The 27,653-nt window shown below is 43.3% G+C and overlaps 1 protein-coding gene across 1 annotated transcript in view; it reads right to left on the minus strand.

The window, feature by feature from the left end:
• Positions 1 to 2,750: 2,750 nt before the first annotated feature.
• The window catches only part of KAT14 (lysine acetyltransferase 14), a 31,133-nt gene continuing 6,230 nt past the window's right edge, over positions 2,751 to 27,653 (minus strand). Inside the window, exons 3-10 of the mRNA XM_083175950.1 lie at positions 26,504 to 26,625; positions 23,483 to 23,664; positions 20,194 to 20,616; positions 14,569 to 15,116; positions 13,792 to 13,928; positions 7,177 to 7,352; positions 6,073 to 6,263; positions 2,751 to 4,253 (exon numbers count right to left, since the gene is read on the minus strand). Of these exons, the coding sequence (XP_083032076.1) occupies positions 4,080 to 4,253; positions 6,073 to 6,263; positions 7,177 to 7,352; positions 13,792 to 13,928; positions 14,569 to 15,116; positions 20,194 to 20,616; positions 23,483 to 23,664; positions 26,504 to 26,625 (1,953 nt within the window). The 3' untranslated portion in view covers positions 2,751 to 4,079. The remainder of the gene's footprint in view (positions 4,254 to 6,072; positions 6,264 to 7,176; positions 7,353 to 13,791; positions 13,929 to 14,568; positions 15,117 to 20,193; positions 20,617 to 23,482; positions 23,665 to 26,503; positions 26,626 to 27,653) is intronic.

Below are 27,653 nucleotides of genomic sequence, written 5' to 3' on the forward strand. Positions count from 1 at the left end.
CTTTGTGAATGTTGATTTGAACCTTTTCTAAAGGACAACAGTTCAGTACACGTAAGAGGGGATTTAGCAGAGTACCATTAGCTCTCAAGCACTGAACTGTAACTGACCATTTCCTGCAATGCTTTGATAAAAGGGAAACGATACATGGTTGGTTACAGAACAGACCTCTGTGTGTCTCATTGATCATATGAAACTAATGGAAAGTCTTGATAAAGCCAAGACCCTGTGACTGCTATTACCCCCAATTTCCTTTACAGTACTACTTCCTATTATAAGCAAAACACTTTCCCAAACATAGAAGTAAAAGATGGACTGAATCAGGTGCTCAGGTGATCTTTCTATATACATTCAGCGAGGATTAAGATCAGGAGCCAATGAAAAGGTAAGTCCCCAGTGAATATATGGAGATTAGCATTCGGTAAAGTGTAGCACAGGGCTGGGCAACACTGGCCCTCCAGATGTTGATGAACTACACATCCCAGCATGCCTTGCATCAGTTTCAGCATGGCCACATAGCAAAACTAATGCAAAGCATCCTGGGATGTGTAGTTCATTAACATCTGGAGGGCCGGTGTTGCCCAGCCCTGGTCTAGCAGCTGAATTTTTACTAAATTATTAATAATGAACACATTTTAAACTAATAAACAACCAGCATCTTCAAATACATGTTTTAATGCAACAAAATCAGATAACAAAAATGCCATCAATTAGACATATAGGTCAGCATTGAGCAGGGGTAATTGTCTCACCTTGGACTATTCTATTAGTCTCTGGCAGGCAAAGCAAAACCCCCAAAACAGCCCAATTTTTTAACAAAAAGTTTTTTTTTTACATAGTAAAAACACACAGGTGTCAAACTTGGATAGTCTGTAAAAGAAAAATTAGCGAAACAACGGGATAACTTTAGCAAAATGTCTGTATTTCGCACACAATGGGGCAGATGTATGAACCAGCGTTAAGTGCAGAAATGCACTTAACGCTGGTTAACTGGGGGGCGGGGGGGATTACGATTTCCCTAATGTATTACTAGCGCACCTAACGTGCGCTAGTGACAGCCCGCCGAGTTACGCTCGGCGGGGCTGTCCCCCTACAATCCCCCCCAGTGTTTAGCGGCCGCTTCACCAGCTCAGGGCTAGCGCTGTCCTATCCCCCACTATGGGGACAACGCTAGCCCTGCTTCTGGCTCAGGCTGCGCTGGAGATCTTGCGGTTTTAGCGAGATCTCGCGCATGCCAATCAGAGCCGCCCTGGGGGGGGGGTTGACAGTGCACTGCACATGCGCAGGGCACCGATAAGGATTCGTATTTATGTGCTATCAATACGAATTGCCGTATTTTCGGGATAGTAAATGTCAAAAATAAGTGTATTTCTGGATACAAATACACCTATTTTTTACAAATTTTCTTTAGTAAATTTCCCCCATTATACTGCTGTGTTCTCAGTGCCCCAACACTGACCGGCCATGAGACAACCTGCACACATTATACTGCTGTGTTCTCAGTCCCCCAACACTGACCGGCCATGAGACAACCTGCACACATTATACTGCTGTGTTCTCAGTGCCCCAACACTGACCGGCCATGAGACAACCTGCACACATTATATTGCTGTGTTCTCAGTGCCCCAACACTGACCGGCCAGGAGACAACCTGCACACATTATACTGCTGTGTTCTCAGTGCCCCAACACTGACCGGCCAGGAGACAACCTGCACACATTATACTGCTGTGTTCTCAGTGCCCCAACACTGACCGGCCAGGAGACAACCTGCACACATTATACTGCTGTGTTCTCAGTGCCCCAACACTGACCGGCCAGGAGACAACCTGCTACTGCTGTGTTCTCAGTGCCCCAACACTGACCGGCCAGGAGACAACCTGCACACATTATACTGCTGTGTTCTCAGTGCCCCAACACTGACCGGCCAGGAGACAACCTGCACACATTATACTGCTGTGTTCTCAGTGCCCCAACACTGATCGGCCATGAGACAACCTGCACACATTATACTGCTGTGTTCTCAGTGCCCCAACACTGATCGGCCATGAGACAACCTGCACACATTATACTGCTGTGTTCTCAGTGCCCCAACACTGACCGGCCATGAGACAACCTGCACACATTATACTGCTGTGTTCTCAGTGCCCCAACACTGACCGGCCATGAGACAACCTGCACACATTATACTGCTGTGTTCTCAGTGCCCCAACACTGACCGGCCATGAGACAACCTGCACACATTATACTGCTGTGTTCTCAGTGCCCCAACACTGACCGGCCAGGAGACAACCTGCTACTGCTGTGTTCTCAGTGCCCCAACACTGACCGGCCAGGAGACAACCTGCACACATTATACTGCTGTGTTCTCAGTGCCCCAACACTGACCGGCCAGGAGACAACCTGCACACATTATACTGCTGTGTTCTCAGTGCCCCAACACTGATCGGCCATGAGACAACCTGCACACATTATTTTGCTGTGTTCTCAGTGCCCCAACACTGACCGGCCATGAAACAACCTGCACACATTATACTGCTGTGTTCTCAGTGCCCCAACACTGACCGGCCATGAAACAACCTGCACACATTATATTGCTGTGTTCTCAGTGCCCCAACACTGACCGTCCAGGAGACAACCTGCACACATTATACTGCTGTGTTCTCAGTGCCCCAACACTGACCGGCCATGAAACAACCTGCACACATTATATTGCTGAGCTTTCAGAGCACTTGGTGACAAAATAAATATGGATTCTGGAAAAATGATTGTTTATTACACTGTTCATAAGAGGGTATTTCATGAACACTGAGATAACATTAAATGGATTAAAAAAAATAAGCACAGTGCTTTACCTTTTGTCACATTTCTATACAACAATTCCCCCCATCACTGGATTACTTCATATTGCTTAATCTATTTTTGCTGAAATGCACAAGTACGCTGTACCTCCCATCTCTTACCACAATGCGGTTCAACTCTGGTTTTGGAAAAGTCAAAACGGATAAACCGATATGTCCTTATTCATCTGCTATATATTCCAGGGATATAAGATATGTCCTCATATAGTCACCCCAAACAGCCCCTCTTGACTCTCAAGGTCACGTGAGAATCTGATGGCGCTGGGCGTCTGTTCTTCCGAAAACGTGTCTCAGTGGCTATGCGGATTATGAATGTGTGATTGACTCTCCTAAATTGTACACAAAGTGATACTTGTTTACAATAAAAGTACTGTCCTGCTCCATACACAGACTGTCTCATAAAATGCACAAGGGTCATATTAAAGTTATCAGCACAGTCCCCTTATGTGTCCTAGTCACATCACATAGTAACAAAGATATTTTCGGATCCCCAAAAAAAGATGTCCGCTGTTTGAGTTGCACAAGAGCTGGCGGCTCACACATCCTGGCATTTTGCGCTGCATGGCGTATTGCGGCTAGATGTAGGAGAACACATCTGTACCTCTAATAGGTCGTATTCATGCATTTTATTTTATGCAGAGACGACACCTCAATGTTACTAAATATTCAAGATGGGCTGCATACTGATGAAGCTTTTATATAGACTGGAGCTGGCTACGCTTATATACTCTGTGCTGCTGCTGATGTTCTAATGTCCTGAGTGAGTACAGTTTGTCCTTGACCATTCCCTTTCATGTGTAACATGTTCACGTGTCCTAACATCTGAAAGATGGCTACAATGGGTCCTGTGAAGTTTAAAGCGGTTTTACAGTATGACTGATATCGGACTAACCGAAAGCCACAAAAACGATTCCATTACTAGAATGGACAGTAGGATGTACCTTCATTTTGACTCACAATTACTGCACTCTACATTTCACCATATTAATCCATATCTGCATGACCTATTCTCAATCTATAAACCAAGACCACCGTCACTAGCAAAAACTTTACCAAACTACTTATATTTACATTATTATTTCAGGAGGTGCAAAGGGGTGAATGAAAAAGGAGCTTTTTTTTTACAGTTGTTTCTTTGCAGTGTCCAATGTGAAAAGTTTTGTCAGAATATTCTCCAATAAGAGGGGAGAACCATCGCTGGCGAATACAACATCCCATGCCATCACCTCCGTAGACGCAGGAAAAAGGCATGTTTACACTCCTTGCTGTCAAACGGGTAGTACTTGTCGTAAAAATCTAGGATATATTCTTCAGTCTTGAATCCAAACTTCTGGTAAAGCAACATTGCAGGACTGTTTGCAGAAACGTGTAGTGTAACATCTTTCCCCATACAGGTCTGCCAGGAGGAATACAAGGGAGGAAAGTACTTTTATTTAGAAGAAGAGAATGACTTGAGGCAAAAGGGAGGTGTAGAAATGGTAATAACTTTAAATGAACAAAAAACCAACAGTGTTGGAACATGCAGAGGGTACATCACCATTCTATAAAGATATATCAAAATAAAACATCCCACTGAAGAGATGATTATTCTTGCTCATTTAAGCAATTGAAATGTTTAATATTCTTAAAATGTACAAGTCCCACCCACACAGAAAGGCAGATAGATTAACTTTAACATAGAGTTCTAGTACTTCTCTTCCTTTGAAGAATGTCTACCTCAAGGCAATCTAAAAGTTCAGGTTTGAAGGATACCCATGCTTAACCCCTTAAGTGGTGGGTTTTGCCGGGGCAGGAGAAACCTACCAGGGCAGGTTTGTCCTGCCCCAGCAAAACGCACCACAGAGCTGTGGGCTACCCCCGTTCGCTCCCCCTCATCTCTTCTCCGGCAATTGTACGCCGGTGCTCCCGAGACCTGCTGCTTCCCCAGCAGCCGTTCATAACAGGTGGCAGGCTCGTGGATGTTCTGGGCGGCTCGGGAGATCTCGGGTGCCTGAAATCCCGAGTCCCCCGAGCTGTGCCGAACATCCCCAAGCCTGCCGCCTGCTTACTAGAACTAATAGCGGTGGGGGCAAGGGAGTACGAGAGGTGAGGTGGAGCGATGGGAGGGGAGAGCGGCCACTGGGGAGGGTGCCGGACAGGTGATGCGCCAGTGATGCACAGCTGCAGGCACCACAGCCGCACACATTCATCTTAGGGCGGTATTCAATGAGCCTGATTCGCCAGGCTTTTATGGCGATTTTGTGCTGTAAGGCGAATTTCGGACTAAAACGGTGAATCACCCTATTCAATGACCAGATGGCGAATACATTTCAAGGTTTCTTTCGCCATGATTCACCAAGTAGCAATCGCTATCTTTTTATGGTGAAGTGGAAGGTGAACTTTTAAAATAAAGTGTTTTGTTTTTTACAATTGCTGTAAAAAAATCAGGAATTTTATTCTGAGCAGGGGCATGCTATTTTTATTCATGTGCTGTAAGCACATGAATATATATATATATATATATATATATATATATATTTTTTTTTTTTTTACACAGACCAGCCAGCAGGGGGCCGGAGCCGAGCCGCTCATTACATATTCATATATTCACTTCACCCGATCATTACATATGCATGATCGGGTGTAGTGAATATACCCAGTCCCCTGCTGGCACCCCCGGGGGGCAGCCTGTGCTGCCTGGCACCCGGGGAGCCCACCTCCCCCCCACAAACGTTCTGGGGCAGGCAGGGAGACTTCCATCTCCCTGCCTGCCACCGTCCTCAGGCTCCCTGCGGCGTCCGCCGCAGGAGCTAAAATTCGCCGGTCAGGGGCAGCGAGCCCCTGACTCGTTGAATACCGGAGCCGGCGAGGCTCCGGAACGCAGCGAGCAGTGGCGAATGTGCAGCGAATCCTAAACAGGATTCGCTGCACGTCGCCAGTATTCACATTGAATACTGCCCTTAGTGGTAGCTGAGCCCGGAAAACTTCCAAGCATACCACTCAAGTGGTTAAGCTACAGGTGACTTAATTAGTACCTCAGTTTGATTATGCCATCTGAGCACAATCACTGATATTTCTAAAACCTGAACTTGGGAATTTTTGAGGACCACATTTAGGAACCACTGATCAGCTTATTGATTAACTAGACTGCAGGGCCAGAATGAATATGCTGCAGATCTCTGAGTATAAGTATGCACATCACTGGATTTATATACTAAGAAATAGACTTCTGTTACCTGAATTAGATGATAGATCATAAATGTAGCGATGCCGGCTCGCCTCCATTCCGGATGGACAAACAGGAATGAAATGTAAGCTTCATTATACTTCACGTCGGGCACCATGAAGCCGAATGCAATAATAACCTTTTTGTACAGGACAACAACACTGAAATCCGGATACTGCAAACATTCGGAAATGTCAATGCCTGCAAATGTGGGCAAACCGTGTTAGACTACTACACCGCAGAACAGATTCTAAGCATACACTGTACTTTGACCCCTATTTCCTAAAGGGGTATGGGTCATAGGGTCAACAGTAATTAGGTTGACAGTCAAAAGGTCGACCACTATTGGTCGATAGGCAATTGGTCGACACATGGGAAAGGTAGCCATGCATTAGGTCAACAAGGTCAAAAGGTACGTCGACATTCCGCTGGGCATGTGCTGATGGGGAAAGCAGGTACTCTCAATGTATAGTAGAGAGGAACAAGGCAACTCTGGGCCTGAATCAGTGCTGAATGCAGCTACTTTGTCTAAATCTGATGATGCTGTGGGACGCATCCTGTGTAAATCTGATGATGCTGTGGGACGCATCCTGTGTAAATCTGATGATGCTGCGGGACGCATCCTGTGTAAATCTGATGATGCTGCGGGACGCATCCTGTGTAAATCTGATGATGCTGCGGGACGCATCCTGTGTAAATCTGATGATGCTGTGGGATACATCCTGTGTAAATCTGATGATGCTGTGGGACGCATCCTGAGTAAATCTGATGATGCTGCGGGACGCATCCTGTGTAAATTTGATGATGCTGCGGGACGCATCCTGTGTAAATCTGATGATGCTGCGGGACGCATCCTGTGTAAATCTGATGATGCTGCGGGATGCATTCTGTGTAAATCTGATGATGCTGCGGGACGCATCCTGTGTGAATATGATGATGCTGAGGGACGCATCCTGTGTGAATATGATGATGCTGAGGGATGGATTCTGTGTGAATAGTTCCCTCTTGTTTCTGTGATCCGCAGCACCAAATCATCTGTAAAAACATTGACTTACTGCAACATTTTGTTTGTGTGCTGCCCATAATCGGCATGTGTATAGCAATCCTTTCTTACCTGGCCAGAAGAATTCCTGGCATATTGAATTAATTGTAGGGATGTGTCCAGGGCGGACATAGCAATAGTCAATGGGAGACTCTGGTTCTGGTTCCCAGCCGGTATCATTTCTGTGGGCGTACGCTCGGATCTGAGCCAACAGCTGCAGTCTGCAAGGTCTGGTCTCATAGTCACGTCTGGCAGAATAAGGGAAATATATTTAAATATGTACATAGTCTATTCTAATTTATGCAAGTCAATAAAAACAAATGGCACCATATTAATCAGCAATAGATAATTATATACGGAAATCTGAAACGTGTGTTTGTCTACAGTATAGATTCTCATGTGCTGGTCAACATTATGCTCAGGTTTATGTTATCTCACTGCGAAGACTATTAGCAAACTCAGGGGTAGATCTATGAAGCCGTGATAGGGGAGGAGAAGTGATTAAGTGCCTGGTACTTTATCACCGGCCAATCAGCCCTTTTTAAACCCAGCCTGTAATTTAACAGTCAGTAGCTGATTGGTCAGTACCAGGCACTTTATCACTTCTCCTCCCTATTCATTGCTCCATACATCTACCCCTCAGGCTGCCATCCCCTTTGCCTGTTCCTGCTCTGACCTGGCAAAGCCCCTTATATCATATCCCCTGCTGCCTGCCAAACTTCACAAGCATCTATAGTATAATGAGAGGATTCTGGAACTTCACATGAGATTAAGGGGAGATTATTATTATTATTTTGGTGATATCGAATTGTTTTGGTTGATCTAATGCACAAACGCATTCTCTACAACTAACAGTAGTCATTTATTTTTTCCCATAATGAGCAAGTAATGTACCTATTTTAAGATTGAAACTATGCTAATTCACATCATCATCTCTTTTCAAACGCCTTATGGCGACAATCAAGTATGGCTGCCAGTTACCCACACACATTCAGAGATCAGCCATTCATGTCATGGCAGGGTGGACAAGTGGACTACAAACACAACTGACATTCTGGAAGCCCTATGAGTGACTCTGGGATGTGCCGGCATCTACTCCTAGTACTACTACTACACAGTTAATTCTGACTTACTATACTGGAATATGGAAAAAGCAGAATATGCACTTGTTCTGGCGCAGTCGCAATAAAAAAAATGTTCCAATACTCTCTTTATGGGAGTAAATAAGACAATTTTTATTGTTAAAAACCTATTGAGTGACATGAAATACAAATTAATAAGATGTAGACAGATTGAATGGAAATTGAATAAAAACATACAATAGTGGTCTCTGCGATTTAACTGGTCACCAATTGGAAAAAGACCAGTTAAATTGCAGAGACCACTATGGTATATATATATATATATATATATATATATATATATATATATATATATATATATATATATATATATATATATATATATATATATATATATATATATATATATATATATATATATATATATATGTATGTATGTATGTATGTATGTATGTATATATATATATATATATATATATATATATATATATATATATATATATATATATATATATATATATATATATATATATACACATATACATACATACATACATACATACATACTGTAGGCCTCTTCAGTTTTGACCCCTTAAAATCACCCATTTTACAAGCACCAAGTGACGTTATATTCCAGGTGTCAGTTTCAATGGCTGGTCTTGCGATCAGTGCGCAGTGTCAGAGGATTCTGAGCACAGCGATGATCTAAGCAGTGTTATTATGGGACAACTGCCCAGCTGAGGTTCTTTCCTGTATACAAATATAAAGCTAACACACACTGGAAAGCACCGATGTACAAACCTACAAACACATTCAGGTTTTTCTTGCGCACATCCTGTAAATTGCGTAAATACATGAGCTAGTAAATCGACACGCAATGCGTTTTTCATAAACTGATACAACCAGGCAACACCATTATGCCATAAACACACCTTTAACCGCTTATCAAGAAAGATGCCAAACATACTGTAAATTGATAAGCGCTAAAAATAGAACAGAAAGACGAAAGCCATTTAATCTTAAGGCACAAGACCGTGAAACGAACATAAAAAAAGCCTTATGCAATCTGCAGTTTTTGTGCCTGTGCAAATATCAGCTTTTATATGAGTTTGACTGTGAATAGCAAACAGAATATATGTCATGTATGATGAATGTAAATCTTAAAGAGGTCACCTTTTGCTATCTGATGCAGACCTGATTAACAACACGCAGCTTTAAGGTGCATACACACTGTACAATTTTTTTGACCAATTTGGTTGAAAGACATTTCCATTGAACCCAGTGTCCTGGACAAAAGATGTTGACAAAAGATATTGTCAACAAACAAACGATGAATGATGATGCACATACCCGCCAGTTGTTCATCAAGATTGTTCGTCAACTGTGCATGCAGCTCAATTTGAATATCTTTCAAAAAGAACCTATAAACTGTAGCTAGATCTTTCTTCTTTCGTCTGTCGTCAATATCTTTGTCAACATCTTTAGTCCAGGACACTGGGTTCAATGGAAATGTCTTTCAACCAAATTGGTCAAAAAAATTGTACAGTGTGTATGCACCCTTAGTCATTTAAAAAGTAAAGTAGAAATTAAATGATAAGGAATGTGATGTATTAGTAAATATAAAACTTGTATGCAAAAGATAAAAAGCAGTGTAATCATGGAAATAATCACATTTCTTCTCCGGGATTCATGGGCTCCACAGGGTTAACCCCTTGCGGTTGTAGGCGGATCCAGAGGACTGGGTACCAATCAGTAAAGCTTTTATGTATCCCAGGATGCTCTGCTCGTGTCCCCTATAACCCCGCCTCCACGCTCTGGACATCTTTTTTTTTTTTTTTTGGTACCAGCAGGAAGCTGGTGCATGGGTTTTGTCAGTGGATTGTTTTGAGGCAATCCCAAGCTCTATTTTACTTTCTTATTTAAAATTTGAGCGTGCAGCGCTGTAAGGATTGTAGCTCCAACTGGTCTAACCTGCAATAATGGCTGTTGTTGATAGAGTAGTTGGTCACACTAGGACACCTTTGAGGCATATACCTTAAGTGTGTGTGCGCGCACGCACACCCATATTTCACCCATATTTCCTGCAGCCAGGGCACACAGGAAGAGGTGCAATTAGGGGGGACACCTAGTGTGTCAGAGAGGTAGCCAGGAGAGAGCAGTATCACGCAGACCAAGGGAGTAAAGGATTTGGAGAAGGAGAGAATGGTCTAGTGTCAGAAGCAGCAGAGAAGTCAAGAAGAATGGGCAGATAGTAGTGGCCCTTAAGGTGGGCATACATCGAGCCGATTTGGACCGATTTCGGCCGATTGCGATCAATCGGCCCGATAAATCGGACCAAATCGGTTCTTCATGACATGGGGTCGGGTCCGATGCGCGGTCCCGTGCGTATCGGACCCGGCCCCAGGGGTTGGACCGGCGGGACATACAATGTTTAATAAGATCAGTCGGTGCTGGACAGTCAGTCTCTCTCCACTGTCCAGCGCCGTAGCGGTGAGGAGCAGTGGGGGCGGGTGGCTGGGGAGGAAGCAGCAGGGCGCAGCAGTGCGTTACCAGATCAGTGCTGGGGCGGGCGGTGGTGACAGTCAGTCTCCACTGTCTAATATAGCGCTGTAGAGGGCGGGCAGCGGCGGCTATTACATCTTTAAAATAATGTGTCAAATGACTCTCCGGCATTTGATTGGCTGAGATAGAGCACTCTCAGCCAATCAGTGGCCTCCCTCCGCATCGCTGATTGGCTGAGAGTGCTCTATCTCAGCCAATCATTAGCCGGGCAGTCATTTGACATGTTATTTAAAAGTTGTAATTGCCGCGGCTGCCCGCCCGCTACAGCGCTATAGTAGACAGTGGAGAATGACTGTCAATGCCGCCCGCCCCAGCACTGATCTGGTAACGCACTGCTGCGCCCCGATGCTTCCTCCCCAGCCGCCTGCCCCCACTGCTCCTCACCGCCCTGCAGCTCCCTGTTATTTTTTTACATGTGATAAATCGCATGCGATTTATCACATGTAAAAAATGGCCCATCAAAGTCCTAATCGTATGTGAGCCTCCCGGGGAGCTGCTGGGCGGCTCGGAGGAGAATTTTGTCCAACTTGTCCTTAGGACAAGTCGGCTCTATGTATGGAGACCTTTAGATTTGGCAGCATGAAAGTCATTAAAGACTTTCGTGAGGGCAGTTCCAGTGGAGTGGAAAGGTCAGAAGCCAGAGCCAGCGAGTTGGAGGATAGAAAGGTAGTGAGGTGGTTGTAGACAATCACCAGAAGAGTTTGAAAGCAAAGAAAGCTATAAGCAGCTGCTAAGGCTTCAGAATCTAGGGAGGGAGGGGGCACAAAGTGGGCAGATCAAAAAATTAAGAAGGTCTATGAGGAAGACAGCCTTGTTGTACTTAATGCAGGTGCTGGCTGTGAAACTTTTAAAATGACACCGCCACAATTTGTGAATTTACTATCCTTGCTGTTGCTTCTTTTTGATTTGTTTGTTTTCTTTGTCTATAATGTCTCAATTAAAAAATGACACCTCTAAGCTTTGACTTATGCCGCTTTCAGACCGCAAAACTGGCTTTGACCAGGTATTTTAAAATGTTTCTAAAAACAGGTCTGCCAGCTAAAACCCCTTTCACACAGAATGTCTTTAAACGGTATTTTAGTTCCTTCACAACACTGAACCCGTTTTAACCCATAGAAAACAGTGGATGAAAAAAAAAAACGGGTCTGAAACGGGTAGGACCCTGCTTTAATACCGTTTAGAAATACCAGTTCAATAGAACCGGTAAATTTACTCTGCACCTTTCAGACTGCACAAATTACCGTTTTAAAATGGTAAAAAAAACAAAACGCCTAAATAACGGTTAAAAAGTGCGGTCTGAAAGGGGCATAAAGGTGCTCGAAAGTGAGTATTTGGTCATAGTGTGGGGTTTGGGGGGTCGGCTGTAGTTGATGTTTTTCCTAGGGTGCCGAGAGCCTAACACCGGCCCTGGCTGGTAGTTGGAGAGAGCGTGTGTTAAGATTAAGGGTAGGTTTTTAACTCTTTGAGTGCAAAGTGAATTTGTCAAAATTGGTGTGATAATTGGCAAGCAAACATTTTTTATTCATCATAATGACCTGTAATGTTTACCTTATACAGGAAATATAATCTTTACACAACATTTTTTATTTGAATTTATATAACAAATGTGAGCAAAGCTGTCTTTTTTTAGCAGATAATTTGCACATCTCTCAAAAGCGCTAGAGGATTCTGACAGGAACCAACGAGGTGTCTGTCACTTTAAGAAGCGCAGTCCTGCTCAGTAAATTAAATGTCCATACTGGTTATGTCCCAAAAAATTGCATTTATTAAAACAATACATAAAATAATTCATATTAAATATGTATCAATTGTGCACAATGAGCAGACAGACATGACATACAACATATAACATATAAAGATAATGACTTTAGATTGCGGCTTTTAGAAATCAATATATGAGGCTGTATATTTGGGATGCAGTTACAATCCCGGCGGTCGGGATCCCGGCATTCAGAATCCCGACGCCGGAATTCCGACCGCCGAAATGCAGACACTTTCTCCCTCCTGGGGTGTCCACGACACCCCTGGAGGGAGAATAAATTAGTGTGCCGAGCGTAGCGAGGCACCGGGCCCTCTGCGTGGCGAGTGCAGCGAGCCCGCAAGGGGGGCGATCCACGTCCCCCCCTTGTCAGCATTTCGGCTGTCGGGATTCTGAACGCCGGGATCCCGACCGCTGGGATTCAATACTGAATCCGTATATTTATCCATAAAGTTCTATTAGAGGCAATGGTTGTAATATAGTTCTCAAAAGAGCTGTTGGCACTCCAAGGGTTGAGAATATGGGAGGCAAGGACATGCTTGAAGGCAGAGGGTAAAGTGCCGATGAGTGGGAGAGATTATGGACTTTTTCCCATTTTTTATCTAATTATGATTTAAAAATGGATCCTGATTTTGTCAGAATTTAAAAAAAAAAAAATACTAAGGGGATCCCACAATAAAGCACAGATCGGGGCAGTACGGATGGTGTAATGTTAGCATTACTGCCTCACAGCGCTGAGGTCATGGGTTTGATTCCCACCATGGCCATAACTGTGCAGAGTTTGTATATTCTCCCTGTACTTGCGTGGGTTTCCTCCGGGTACTCCGGTTTCCTCCCACAATCCAAAAATATACTGGTAGGTTATTTGGCTCCTAACAAAATTAACCCTAGACTATCTGTGTGTGCGTGTACATGTGGTAGGGAATATAGATTGTAAGCTCCACTGGGGCAGGGACTGATGTGAATGTTAAAATAATATCTGCAAAGCGCTGCGGAATATGTGTGCGCTATATAAAAAACTGTTAATAAATAAATTATACAGGTATTACCACTTTTAATATTTTTTTTTCATTTCTGTCTTTATCGCAATTCTCATGATTGAACTATGAAAGGCAACAGCAATCGGTCACATCTGAGAACGGTGGGTTACAGTTAATATAGATGGAAAGCCACACACAAAAAAGTACACATATCCAAAAAATGCATTTTTCTGCTAACGTTTGTAGAATAAAACAGCCATAAAAAGGTTAGAAACACAACAAGAGTACAAATATAAGAACTTACCTTATGTACGGCTTTAGGATGCGAGCGGTGTAGGGACTCACTATGCTAAGATCCACTTCCTTGTCTTCCGCTGCCCCCAGGCGATGCAAGAAGCGCATATTAGAGTAACGGACTCCTTTTGTGACTGGTATGCTACTCTATTGGGCAAGACAATGGATTAGAAAAACAGAATGCCTTCAAAAAGGTGTAGAAATCACGATGTAAAGTTGAGCTGATGCCAACATATTTTACCTTTAACAAAATGAAAAGCAACTTGTGTGGTTTTTATTTTAAGCAGACTGTAAACACATTATAATTTGTTTAAATCAATCAAAATCATTTCCAAAAATGAAATTTCCAAGGGACTAATATACTATACTTTGCCATTATGCAATGTTTTTCCCTATATCTTACATAGTTTTATATATTCTCCCCGTGCTTGCGTGGGTTTCCTCCAGGTACTCCGGTTTCCTCCCACAATCCAAAAATATACTGGTAGGTTAATTGGCTTCCAACAAAAATTAACCCTAGAATAAATGCTTATTATGTATATGTTGTAGGGAATATAGATTGTAAGCTCCACTGGGGCAAGTACTGATGTGAATGCTCAAATATTCTCTGTATAGAGCTGCGGAATATGTTTACGCTATATAAATAACTGGTAATAAATATGTTTTATGGTAACCCTTTGCAACACCTTAACGGTTAATTGTATTAGCATCGAATCTTGCTTTTCTATCACTGCGCAGGTCATGTATAAAAGCAGCACAGTTATTGGCTTACATAGAAGTCACTCACCTGATATCTGTCCAGGATTCTTAGGTCCTTGCTTGTAGCAGTATACTCTGGGCCAGAGTCTAATGGCCTAGAAACAGACCCATCCCTAACTCCATACACCCCACCAACCAGCATTAGGGCTGCATTCACTGCCTGATCCAAGTCAAAAATGGGCAATCCCCTTTCTCGCTTTGCTTTATGGACAAGCAGCTTCTGTCTGAGTCTCCTGGCATCCGGCATCACGGCTACAGCATTGGGGCAAGCTTCAAGGCGCTTTAAAAGCAACTTTTCTTCATACAGGCTTAAAGCGCGGTAAGAAGAGTTTTTGGTTTTATCCCTCCCGATGGGCTGAGACCTCCTCTTGTCACGCACTCTTTCAACTGATGGGCCCTCATGCATGTCCGCCTCCAGCCGCTCCAACCTCTCCTCCTCACTCTCTATCTCCTGTTTTACATGCACAGAAGGCTTGAAGCTTTTCCGACAAATAGGGGTAGAGAGCTGGGCATTTGGTGAAGGTATGTACTCAATCCCAGGATCAATTACACCATCTGCATCCATCTCCTCGTCATCTGGAATAAGATATTATTAATTAATGGCAAGGAATCTAGGAGAACCCTTCCTGCACAAAGGAGCATTTGTCTGTATTGGTATTATTTAAGAATAATGCCTAAGGAAATATATATATATATATATATATATATATATATATATATATATATATATATATATATATATATATATATATATACACACATATACATACACACACACACACACACACACACATATACATATAGTATACATATAGTAATTCTATCCCAATCATTTTCCGGATCGCTACCTGTTCCCGGCATCTCTCCAACTATTTATCTCCCACATCTTTCTTCACCTCACTTTGGTCATACATCTAACCAGCAATTCCTAGTTCAGATGATCTATGGACTCTTACCTGCATTTTGCTTTTATGGGGTTTTATTTTGGGAGATTCAGCAAAATCCTACATGGTTAAATACCCCTGACTCGCAGATCAATGCTAGGTTACACATAATGCCAACAATATTGAACTACAACTGCTAATGAGGCCCATACATTAGGCATCTATTAGAGCACAGGTTCTCAAAGTCGGTCCTCAGGACCCCACACAGTGCATGTTTTGCAGGTCTGATCACAGAATCAAGTGAAATAATTAGCTCCACCTGTGGATCTTTTAAAATGTGATAGTCAGTAATGAGTGTAATGGTGACCTGGAAAACGTGAACGGTTTGGGATCCTGAGGACAGAGTTTGAGAACCACTGTATTAGAGTAACACCGCCTACCGAGGTTTGGGTTGGGTGACCAGCAAAATCCAGCATGTTGGATAATCTTGAATTATTGTTTCCGATACAAAAATTACCAAAATTGTTGAGTCAGGAATTTTTTAAAAAGTTGCTTTTGCAGAGTCCCTGGAGAAATCACTGATCATCAGCATCTGATGACCGGCGAACGGGATCACTTTTTTGACTGCATAGGATTGGCATCTGGGAATTATCCCTAGATATATAGCGGGCTTAAGAATAGTCAGCTTTCATTATTGTGGCCCTTAAATCAATCCTATACTTAAAATCAGTACGTTATCACAGCAGTTTCATTTGAATGACCTAATGGGCCTGTGTGTTCGCTGTAAGCTTGATCAGATGTATTTAACTACATGACTTCACAGTATATGAACATAGACTGTTATGGACATTTTCTGCAGTTGAAAGACCAACATGATACATAAGCCTTGTGATGCCCACTATTACAATGACACCAGCGTCGTGATGTCCACCCTAAAACTGTACCTGCCCTTTATCTCCTCTGTATAAGCCACTATGCTATTACTGCGGACAAGGATATTACTAATGTTGCCACAATGCAATGGAGCGGTCAGTCACAGACAGTGCACTTCTCGTTTGTTGTGAACAAAGAGGAGACATGCTCCAGCTTCCACAGTGCATTTAGCCAGGATGGTGTCTGGCCTTCAGCCAGTCCCTGGATCAACAAGTAGTTACTAATGCAGGCCTTTAATCTGAAAATCCGTCATGATTCTCTTTTCATTTTATTTGTGTGTGATAATCCTTCCAGAATACAGGAGGTTCAGGCCAATTAAAAAAAGCATAAGTACAGTTGACTGAGGCATCCAGATACAACACTATCAGTATCTTCACAGTCTTTATCAGTGGATCCCAAACTTTTTGGAATCACGGCACCCTGGAGTATCAGAATTTTTTTCACGGCACCCTTAGGATATTAAATTTAGAAAATTATGTTTATATGTCATCCTTCGGTCTAATGATGTAGGGAGGGACAGGATTTGCTTCTGTTCTTCCACATACAGCAGTTTAGGATGTGCAGCTAACAGCACTAGTTTTGCCTATTACAATGACAAAAAATAATCTGTTTTGGTCTTGGTCCACCAATCTGGGGCACCCCTGCAAGGGTCCTGAGGCACCACAGGGTGCCAAGGCACACAGTTTGGGAACCACTGGTCTATATAATGACACTGACATCAGTTTTTTTTAATCAGTTTAATTAATTCTATAGCTACCATTAAGGACAGGAAAATTGACCCTCATTGCAGTCTAGATCTTGTGGATCTTTGTGGCCGAGAGCAAAAACAAAAGAAAACACGTCCAGCCGCACCACATATGCAGCATATAGCCACACTTACATGTGGACTTGAATAAAACAAACAGCTAAACCCCCGATTTTCCGGCACCTGATGGTCCTGAACCCCTTTTAACCTGTACACATCAGATGACTGGGGAAATTAGGCTGCGGGAGGCTTAATTGGGGTAGCAGGGAGGAAGAGGAAGCCGTGCTTCTGGTAATGAGAGGGGCTGCATTAAGCAGACGACTGCCATGCTGCTGGGAAAAAAAAGGGCTGCGAACGATGAGACGAGCTGCAGGGGGTGAGTTGTGCTGCGTTATGCAGATACCACTAATAATTCAGCAAAACAGATAATCCGGCACACTACTGGAACCGAGGGTTCTGGATTATGGGTGGTGTACCTGTATATATGTATTTCTCCATGTATATACAGATAAAGCTATAGATCTATCTATATATATTGCTTAAGGAAACAAGCACTGGGTGGGTGTGTTTCCCAGCAGACAAAGGAGAGAGAAGTATACTTTTATGGCTCATCTAGCATGTTACTAATTGGGCCCCCTGATATGGTTTCCCTTAAACCTGTGCAGTTAAACGGACCCCCAAAACCTACTATTGCTCTAGCCTTTTGGCCACTTAAATTGGCGGTCGTTTGTTTGCATTCATGTTGGTCCTGAGGTTGCAGGCTAAATTTGTGGAAGACCGCTACCTGCTAGTAAACCCACACTTTGTGCCTAGATTGACTCTTCAAGACCACCCTCAGCAACAAGGAGGTTGTATAGGCCACTAAACAGCTCCTTCTGCTTGCCAATATGACTGACTTCCCATGGTCCAGTCACGTCACCAGTGCTGCAGGTGCCAGGATATCTTCACTCCTGCCTTGAGGGGAGCGGCTGTAGATTCTCAGATGTATAGGCCACTAAACAGCTCCTTCTGCTTGCCAATATGACTGACTTCCCATGGTCCAGTCACGTCACCAGTGCTGCAGGTGCCAGGATATCTTCACTCCTGCCTTGAGGGGAGCGGCTGTAGATTCTCAGATACCACTTTCCATAGAGTGGCTACTTTGGACTCCTGCCACACATTTAGCTTCCACTGGTCCTCAAGCCTAAAGCCCACCTCCAGCTAGTACTACTTGAATACTACTGAACTTGGATTCTGGCTCCTTGTGCCGCTCTTCTCACTGACCCAGCTATTGCCATTGAGCTTCATTAAATACGAGGGGTGTGCAAAAAGTTTGAAATGCATAACATGTATTTTCCAGAGGAGTATAGGCAATGTTTTATGTGATGAAACCACTTAGTGAAGCATCTAGACCAGTCGGAAGCAGGAATAATTTGTACATGCTGGATGATGGTCTAATCTGCAGCTTCTGGTGACTCAAAATGAACCCCACACATCTCGTGCTTGATTAGTGGGAACACAAAGAAGTTGCAGGGGGCCAGATCTAGACTCTACAGCAAAGAAGAAGAATGATGGTTCCATAGGGGACCAACCTGCTGCTTAAAATTTGGGAGCAGTCAATTCCCGAATATATGAACAAAACAAAAGGTGGTAGCAGCACTGGATGATTACTAACAAGTGAATGATTGTAAATCTAGTTTTAATAATCAGTTATAGACCATAAAAACTAGCTATTCATAAAGTATAGTTTACTTGTTTCTAATATATCTGCACAAGAGCCCACAAATAGTTATTAACACTTGCCAATAGCAACAAGAAGTCCATCGTAACAGACTCAGTGGGTCACCACTGGAGGTGAGATGTATGTAAAATCCTCAAGTTGAAAGTCCTCTCTAGTTGCATGGTGCCTCATGTGGAAAATCAACCATTTAGACAAAAAAAAAAAAAGTTTCTTCAAGTGGGCTACAAAGTTAAGAGTCCAGATGTTGGTTTGAATATACCGACACTGCTTAAGGTTTGCAGCTGTATCCAGTGACCCACACTTAAGGACCTCCTGAGCTTGAACAAAAATTGTGTGCTATGGTAGTTACATTACAGCCACAATCTGCTTGGCCATGTTGCACTCATGTTGGAACCTCTGTGGAGCTACGCCTCCAACTGGGGTCCACTGGACCAACTGTTTGGTTGAAGCTGTATATTCAGGATTAGTCATCCCTGATGATCATACAGAAAGAGTGTGAACGACCGCAATCTAATCCTGGCCAGCATAACGTGGCACCAAGCCGTCCCAGCCTTCTTCTGCTCTTGAGTCAGCTGATTGGGCACAAAAAGAGTGCAGAAATTTTACTCTTGTAGTCATAGAAGATCATGGTTCTCCAGTGGTCTCTGTTGAGCTCCTTATTGAGTTTGTCAAGGAAGTGAACATGCTGATGTCTTCAGTGTGCAGTGCTGCTTATGTACGGTTCTGTGTCTTGACATTTCACAAAAACTTTATTGAGAGATTCCAGTTCACAACGTGTCTATTCTACCTACGTACTGCACATCTGTAAACTTATTGCCAACCCTTTCTATTGCAGTACAGGCTGCTACTTCCTAATCTTGAATAATGTATTTATAACCAATTATACAATTGCTTTTTTCTCTAGGGAAAGTAAGCAATTTAGATAGAGTGATGCATTTAGTGCTTGAATTAAGCCATTCAAAATACAAATTTGCTTATCTAAAATTTACTCATGAAATATCCATACCCTAACCTTGTCGTCTCCCTCAACCATGTTGGAGCCTCGAGCAAAAACCTTCATTTTCAGCTGGCCAATAAACAATAAGAACTTTTTATATTTAGTTTCCAAAGTGTTTCAATAATTTAAAATACACTAGAAGGTCACGATGAGGTCATACAGAGCCCAACTGCCATCTGCCTACTGGAGCTCGGGTATTATGCTTTTAAAGCGCCATTTGACATATGGTTGGAATACCCCCTAAATCCCATCACTACTTGTTACTCTATTATTCTGGCTACCAGGAATATAGAAGGAGAAGAGACAATTTACCTACTTATTGTTTGTACTTGACATAAAGAGATTATACAATAAAACCAAGCAGCAACACTAACCATGAAAAAGAGCTTGAGGTGGCATAACATCAGGAATTAGATCTGCTTCGGAAAGCAGACTAGGCGTTGCCGAGTGAGAAGCTGGTGTGCCAGGAGCTGAGAAATCCAAGGACGGTGAAGGAGAGGGACTAGTCATGGGCGTACGATCTGACGAGCTCATGGACGAGAAGTCTATAACTTCTCCCTTCTCAAGCACAACATCTCCTCGACGGTTACGGCTGCTGGAGAACTTCACTGGAGTAGAGGACGTGCTACGATCCACGAAACCGGCTGCTTCCTTCTGGGCTCTCCGGATCTCTTTTGCTTCTTGCGTGCGTGATCTCTTTTCCTTTAGTTCTATAGCAGACTCCACAGGGTTCCCCCTAGACCTTTTTCTGAGGCCTTCTACTGTGATCACCGGGTCCAGGTTAGACTTGGCAGAAGCTGGAGAAATTGTGAACATTATTATTCAATCAAGTTGAGCGTACACGGAGCAAGTAATGAGCAAATTCATAAATACTATGATGTATAGAGATAAACACTTTTGGGGGAAAAATACAGTAGAAACACAGTTCTGTCTGTAAATATTGTATATAGCTTACATTTTCACAAATAAACTATACTATAAAGCTTGCCAATAATTCAAATCACAAAGGGGTACAATTTCAAGCATGTTTAAGCCTGAAATTCAAAATGACAATGATATTAAAATCAAAATGCTCTGCATTGTATATGTACACCTCTGTGACAAATTAGAGGCAAGGGTTAAGCGAAGGCTGGTGGAGTAGCTACAAACACTTCATTTGCAGAGAGAGCACTAATGCTCACTTCTGAGCTACCTTCGTAAATTCCTTAATGAAAGAAGAAGGTAGACTGAATCCGCAACCCCAAGAAACGGGGATAGAAGGTCTCTTCCTAAATGTGCACACACACACACACAAGGTGATTTTACCTTCATTTCTAAATGATCTGTCTAGAGAGAGGAATTGCCCATAGCCCTCTGGTGGGGGAGAGAGACAGCAAATGACCATAGCTGTGGAGAACAGGCGATGTGATCATGCATGTAACTTTACTGCCCAATGAGATTTGTACATTTTCCCTGTCTATTGGGTCTGACCTACCTTAATTATCCTATTCTGAGACAGGGTTATGTCAAATATTTTGGTTTTGATGGGTTTGCGTGGGCATCAGGGATTTCTGCAGTCAGAGGATTCAGGATTGTAATGGATCTGCAGTCAGAGGATTCAGGATTGTAATGAGCTGGTTTAATTAAACTCTTGTGAATAAATAACAACGAATAGATTCCAAATAACTTTGGGTAGGAACCGAAATAAACAAGAACTGTCCCAATAATTCTTGAGAGTCCTTAGAATAAAATAACGGAGAGAGTCCAATGAAGATACTGTAAAAGCTGAATGTGATGAAAAATATAATCCAAGGGAAATACTGAAAGATGTTGGTACCGATGAAGAGTCAAGAAGAAGAGGACTCAGGGTTACCCCTTGGCTGGATTGCAGAGATGTACTGGAAGCACTAGAAGGCTGGGAAGTGAAGGTGGTATGAGGTATGGCTGAAGAACCAGCTGGGATTCCCAGCTGAGGCTAACTGGGCAGAGTAACAGGTTGAGGCCGAAAATGGTACCTGAAGGCACTAGGATGTGAACATAAAGGCCATGACAACATTTGCCATTGGCTGACAGCAAAGGAGTCTGGAAGAGTACTTTTGCACATATTCAAGATGGCTGCGCTGGGACCAGAAATAAGGCCTCAGGAGCTACCTCTGGGACCCACACACCATCTGCTGACCGCCTGCCGCACACTCAGGGACTCCACGCCTGACATGCCCCACGGCCTGCAGAGACACCCCCCGCGCACGGACTGGTGAGTAGCAGACCCTCCATGCGTGGTGACGGAGACCAGTGACAGCCATATTCTCTGGTAGTCCCATTTGATAGATGAAAGGACTCTCTGAATAATGTACAATTTAGCCTTTGTTACAATGCACCGTGGTGCAGAATGTCTGGTGAGAAACTGAAGTCATTAGGTTTTGAAAACATTTACCAGACATCTGACTGCAAAATAGTGTTATAAAAAAACACCAGAATAATACTTCTCCTGTGTTCCTGGGTATAATGCTGGCCTTACACCAGAACGATATTGTTTCAACCACCCACTAGTAGGCTGGTTTGAATGATAATACAGCAGTCTGGTCATCATTTACTACCACATTCATTTACTCCCACATGCCATAAAACGGTACTATCTGGCTCGTTAGGAAAATCAAACCTTTTTGATTTTCCCAATTAATTGTTCTAGTAAATAAGTAGGCGGACACTAACCGGCAGGGTCTTCCTACTTTTACCACAGTTGGCTCTGGTTTTGACAGCAGACGTTGAACAGCTGTGGTCCACTCTCTCCTGCCGTCCCAGGGGTGAGCCTGTACCCTCATCCTACCAGCACCTATTTGCCCTCCATGCTCACCTGTCTGGCATCTGTGCTCCTGAGGGCCACAGCATGCATCAGAGGAGCCGTAAATGCTGGAGCATCCAATAATCACCAATATCCTACTGTTGGCATGAAGGGGACAGAGCCAACTGCAGACAATTCTCCATGGTGGGAAGCCCCGAGCCGAGAGCGCAGTCAGCGTGGTCTCCTTTTACTCTGCCCTCAGCAGTAGCAGTACTAGCACATGTACTCTCCCAGCAGCCACAGATCTGATGCTCTGCATAATGGAACATCTGCCCAAAACCCAGGTCAGTCTGCTGGGTGAAAATATAACACAGAAGCAGTATGGGCAAAGGCAGCTCACTTAAGATCTTCACACCCTGGATGACATGCAGGATTTGGGATATGGGTTGCTGGACGGTTAGAATAGGGGTTCTCGTGGCTATATTAGGGGGTGCTGGGCGGTTAGAACAGAGGTAAAAGGCATCTGTACCTCTGCTGGGCAGCTATGTTAACGGGTACTTGATGGTTCTATTAGTGGGTGCTGGGCATCTCTAAATATGCTTTACTACCCCTTCCTGTCATTAGAGTGTTCTCATACTGTCAATACACCACACAAAACAAGGAGAAGTAGGCAGGCACTGTTTGGTGTATGGGCAGTTAAAGCCAATGTATTATTGTGTGAACTATAGTGTGGGTGGCAGAATGTGAGTTGTGACACTACTATGTGATATAATGTGAATTATGGGCACAATATACTTCAATCCAAAAATTTGGCTCTTAAAATTAAAATATGCCCCTTAATCAGATCAGCACCCTGTCCCCTGTCCCAAAAGAACCTCAACTGAACACTGCAGCATCCATACCTTTTGTCTTTTGTGAAGGGGAAGAATACTTGTCTCCTTCAGGTTTCATTGCTGGTGGCTTGTTGTTAACAAGTTTCCACCAGCCTGGTTCTCCAAACTCCTGAGCTCCAGACCTGAAGAACATGGGACTCCCCACAGAGAGACATCCTGCAACTGTGCTCCACCAGGTAGAAGTCTTCTTCCTGAGAAACGGAAGCACAGGATGAGTAACTGTTACAGAGGTGGACATCAATAACCTTCTGCTACTGGAGAATGAGGTACATCACCATGTATATGACAGGTGCATCAGCACATAGGGGAGAGACTCCTGTTCATTAAAGTACATTTGAGCCACTTGGAGGATCGTCTTACCTGTCCTTTAATCCTTATTTTCAAGCTCAAAAATTAATTTTGGCTAAAGGCTGTCCATTACAACACAGCATTCTCCATAATCTATTTTTAGTGATTGTTCCCAATAGTAATGGTAGATTTTGTATAGTGTGGATGATGTTGATTTGGTACTTGTGTATTATCACGGCGCCCACGAAATCGGACGAAAATCGCACGGAAAAATCGGATGCGATTTTGCGGCCGATTTTTGGCCGATTTTTCACTTTTTCCGGCCGATTTGCATGCTGTTCCATCATTGCACACCTTGCACACCCCCGATTTCCATCGTAGTGCATCGCATGCAATATAGTGGCATGTGATGCATGCCATGCGATGCATGTGAAGTGATTCGATTTGTAATTGTACAATCACCCTGATGGGTGCTTACAATGTTAAATGCACCGCCATTGTTAACGCCACCCCCACAGTCAACGCCAACCCAAAGCGAGACGAGCGTAGCGAGCCCGCGAGAGGCGGCGGTACGCGTCCTCCGACCTTTTCATACCCCCACTATCCACGTCAGCGTGGAGTTGATTTTAGATAGTGTGGCAAACGCAGCGAGCCACCGAGCCCGAAGCGTGGCGAGCCCCGCGAGGGGACGCGGAATACATGTAAAGTAATCCGCGTCCGCTCGCCACGCTTCGGGCTCGGTGGCTCGCTGCGCTCGCCACACTATCTAAAATCAACTCCACGCCGACGTGGATAGTGGGGGTATGAAAAGGTCGGAGGACGCGTACCGCTGCGCTCGCCACACTTTGGGTTGGCGTTGATAGTGGGGGTGGCGTTAACAATGGGGGTGCATTTAACATTGCGAATCACATCGCATCGCATGCCACTTGCTGGCATGCGTTGCTATGCGATATTTAATTGTACAATCAGGGGCATTTTCCCGAAAATCACATCGCATACCATCGCATAGTACCTGGGGGTGTGCAAGGATGGAATAACATGCAAATCATCAGGAGATGGCCGAAAATCGGCAAAAAAAATCGGCCGAAAATCGGACGCAAAATCGCATCGCAGATCAAATCGGCCGATAAATCGGATGCGATATCGGATGCGATTTAGATGAAATCGGGTGCCATGATAATACACAAGTACCGTTGATTTTACTACCACAAGACCCCAAGGACACCTTTTCATTGGAGATAATAGCTTAAACAGTGGCCATTTAAAAACATAATACATATTTATAGTGAACGCAACCTCATTACTCAGGGAGAGTAGGACTCTACAATAGTACAAGCCATGTATTATGCTATAGCAGGATGCAGTAATCAGTTATATGATATATACATAGCCACAGGTTGGTTAAAACCAGAGTCCAATACACAACTAAGCATGAAATGTAAAAAGGTAGTGTTTTACCAAGTCTTATAACCTTAAAGTACCAGTACACCACATAATATATACAGGTTGAGTATCCCGTATCCAAATAATTCAGAACATACATTCCAGAAAGTGAAGAAAATGTTTTGTTTTCTTGCTAAAACCTACTGGGACATCTGTAACAGCACTACTGTGGACATGATATGTAACTGGCACTACTGTGGACATGATATGTAACTGGCACTACTGAGGACATGATATGTAACTGGCACTACTGAGGACATGATATGTAACTGGCACTGCTGAGGACATGATATGTAACTGGCACTGCTGAGGACATGATATGTAACTGGCACTACTGAGGACATTATATGTTACTGGCACTACTGAGGACATGATATGTACTGGCACTACTGAGGACATGATATGTAAAGGTGCCCATACACGCACCGATTTTCCCGGTGCGATCCTATGCGATTAGATGGGCGCTCCCGTGGCATCTCATCGCACAGTACAAAAAGTATGTGCTGCACATACTTTTTGTACTGTCTTTTGATCACAACGCATGTGATTCAATTTAGCACAAAAAGTACTGGGTAATCAGTAGGTGTATGGGCACCTTAACTGGCACTACTGAGGACATGATATATAAAAGGCACTACAGAGGACATGATATGTAACTGTCACTAAATATGTGCAAGAAAATGATTGCTTGGCATTCAAATTCAGTATGTGAGATAGTACACAAACTTTGTTTCATGTATTGAAACTTTGTTTTATGCACAAATAAAATATATTTGTGTGTATTTCATGTGGTTGATGTGTTTATACAACATAAATTAAAGATACTTCAAGATACATCATTGAAATATAAAAATATTCTGAAATACGGAATAATCTGGTATCCAAAATTTTCCTGTGCCGAGCATTTTGGATAAGGGATACTCAACCTGTAGACAAAATGCTTCGTCTTTTCCCTACTCCACTGGTTGTGCAGGGTTTGAGTCAGATTCAAAGGGATCTGCTACCCAACACCCTCTCTCTGGAATGTAGAGCAGTAATGGGGCAACCAGTCACTCATGCTTGCATGGTTATCAGCAAAAGAGGAGAACAGACCATATTCCTGACCGAAGCTATGAGGAATGGGAGGAACACTTTAGGAAGGGCGTATTTGAAAATTTACTATGATGACCATGTTGTTTCTGTTCTTCACTCTGGTAGAACAGCAGCCACATCAAATTGACTAGATGCAGCTATTTGGTCCACTGGTGGAAACTCATCGTGTGTTCCACAAAATTAGAAATCTATTTTCTATAAGCTCACCTATTCCCCAGTAAGAAGGTCCAGTGCTTCTCTATAAATGAGCAGATGTCTTCTTTCCATCGGAAGTAGCCCTGACGGCCAGATCCTTCCAGCGACAGGTTGTACATAGCCAGCATGACCACCTGGAATATAACAAACATGTCCGTCAGGCCTCAGCCACCATTGTCATTAGTTCTCGGCTAATATTTTATAAACATTCATATAACCAACAACAGTTAGAACTAGTAAACTCCCATCCCTGCACCATCTCCCTGCTGAAGTAACAGTGAGGCCCTGTAGATACAGTACATAGCAAAGTGCACATTTAGCATAAAAAGGTGAAACTCCTGCCCCTTCCATATTTTTTCTTCTATACCAGAAGAGAAGCAGCGGGGAGCATGGCCTTGATGTCGCAGGACCTTGGCAGATATCTGCCACTTGATGACAGCCACATGCTAAGTACAGCATACAGATACCAGACAATGCACATACCTAATTATTTAGTTAACTGCACAAATAATTCAATAAACACAAATGTGGTCCTACTACAATGTTGATTGCATTGCCCCAAAAGACACACTATGGATTGCCATGCTACAGACATTTGGGGTCAGCAATAGGGAGTATTCACTGGCCCTTGAGTGTCATTTAGCTGCACATCCTGAGTAATCCGAGGGTAATTCATTTGTCTGCTGCTCACATAGTTGATCAGATGCAGGAGCGCATAAGAGAATCCGGCAGAGGGAGTCTCTTCACTTACGAAGCCTTCTGAAAATTTTTTAGCTGTTGCAGCTGTGCTATTAGCGCACATCGCCGAGTTAGGCCAAATATACAGAACATTAAATAAATGTACACATTTATATTTAGGTAAGTGACTCCAATCTTCCCCAATAGGTTACCATGTTGCAGGGTAAGTGCTTCACTAACAAAATAAACCCACAATGATTAGCAGAAGTTTTTTTGACCTATACAGGCTCCCATAAACAGAAAACCAGAAACTCTGCTTTGGAACGAACCAATCTGTATTTAATCCACAGCCCATCTGCGCTTCTTGGGCAGGAGGTCTTTTAAAGTAGATCTTTATACAAATGAGCCATTCATGTGGGCTGATTAAGTATACAGCCCATCACTTTGCCAGGAACATGTGACACCACTAAGTCACTGCCAAAAT

This window comes from Crinia signifera, chromosome 3 (genome assembly GCF_055691185.1).
Source record: "Crinia signifera chromosome 3, ASM5569118v1, whole genome shotgun sequence".
Lineage (NCBI taxonomy): Eukaryota > Metazoa > Chordata > Amphibia > Anura > Myobatrachidae > Crinia > Crinia signifera.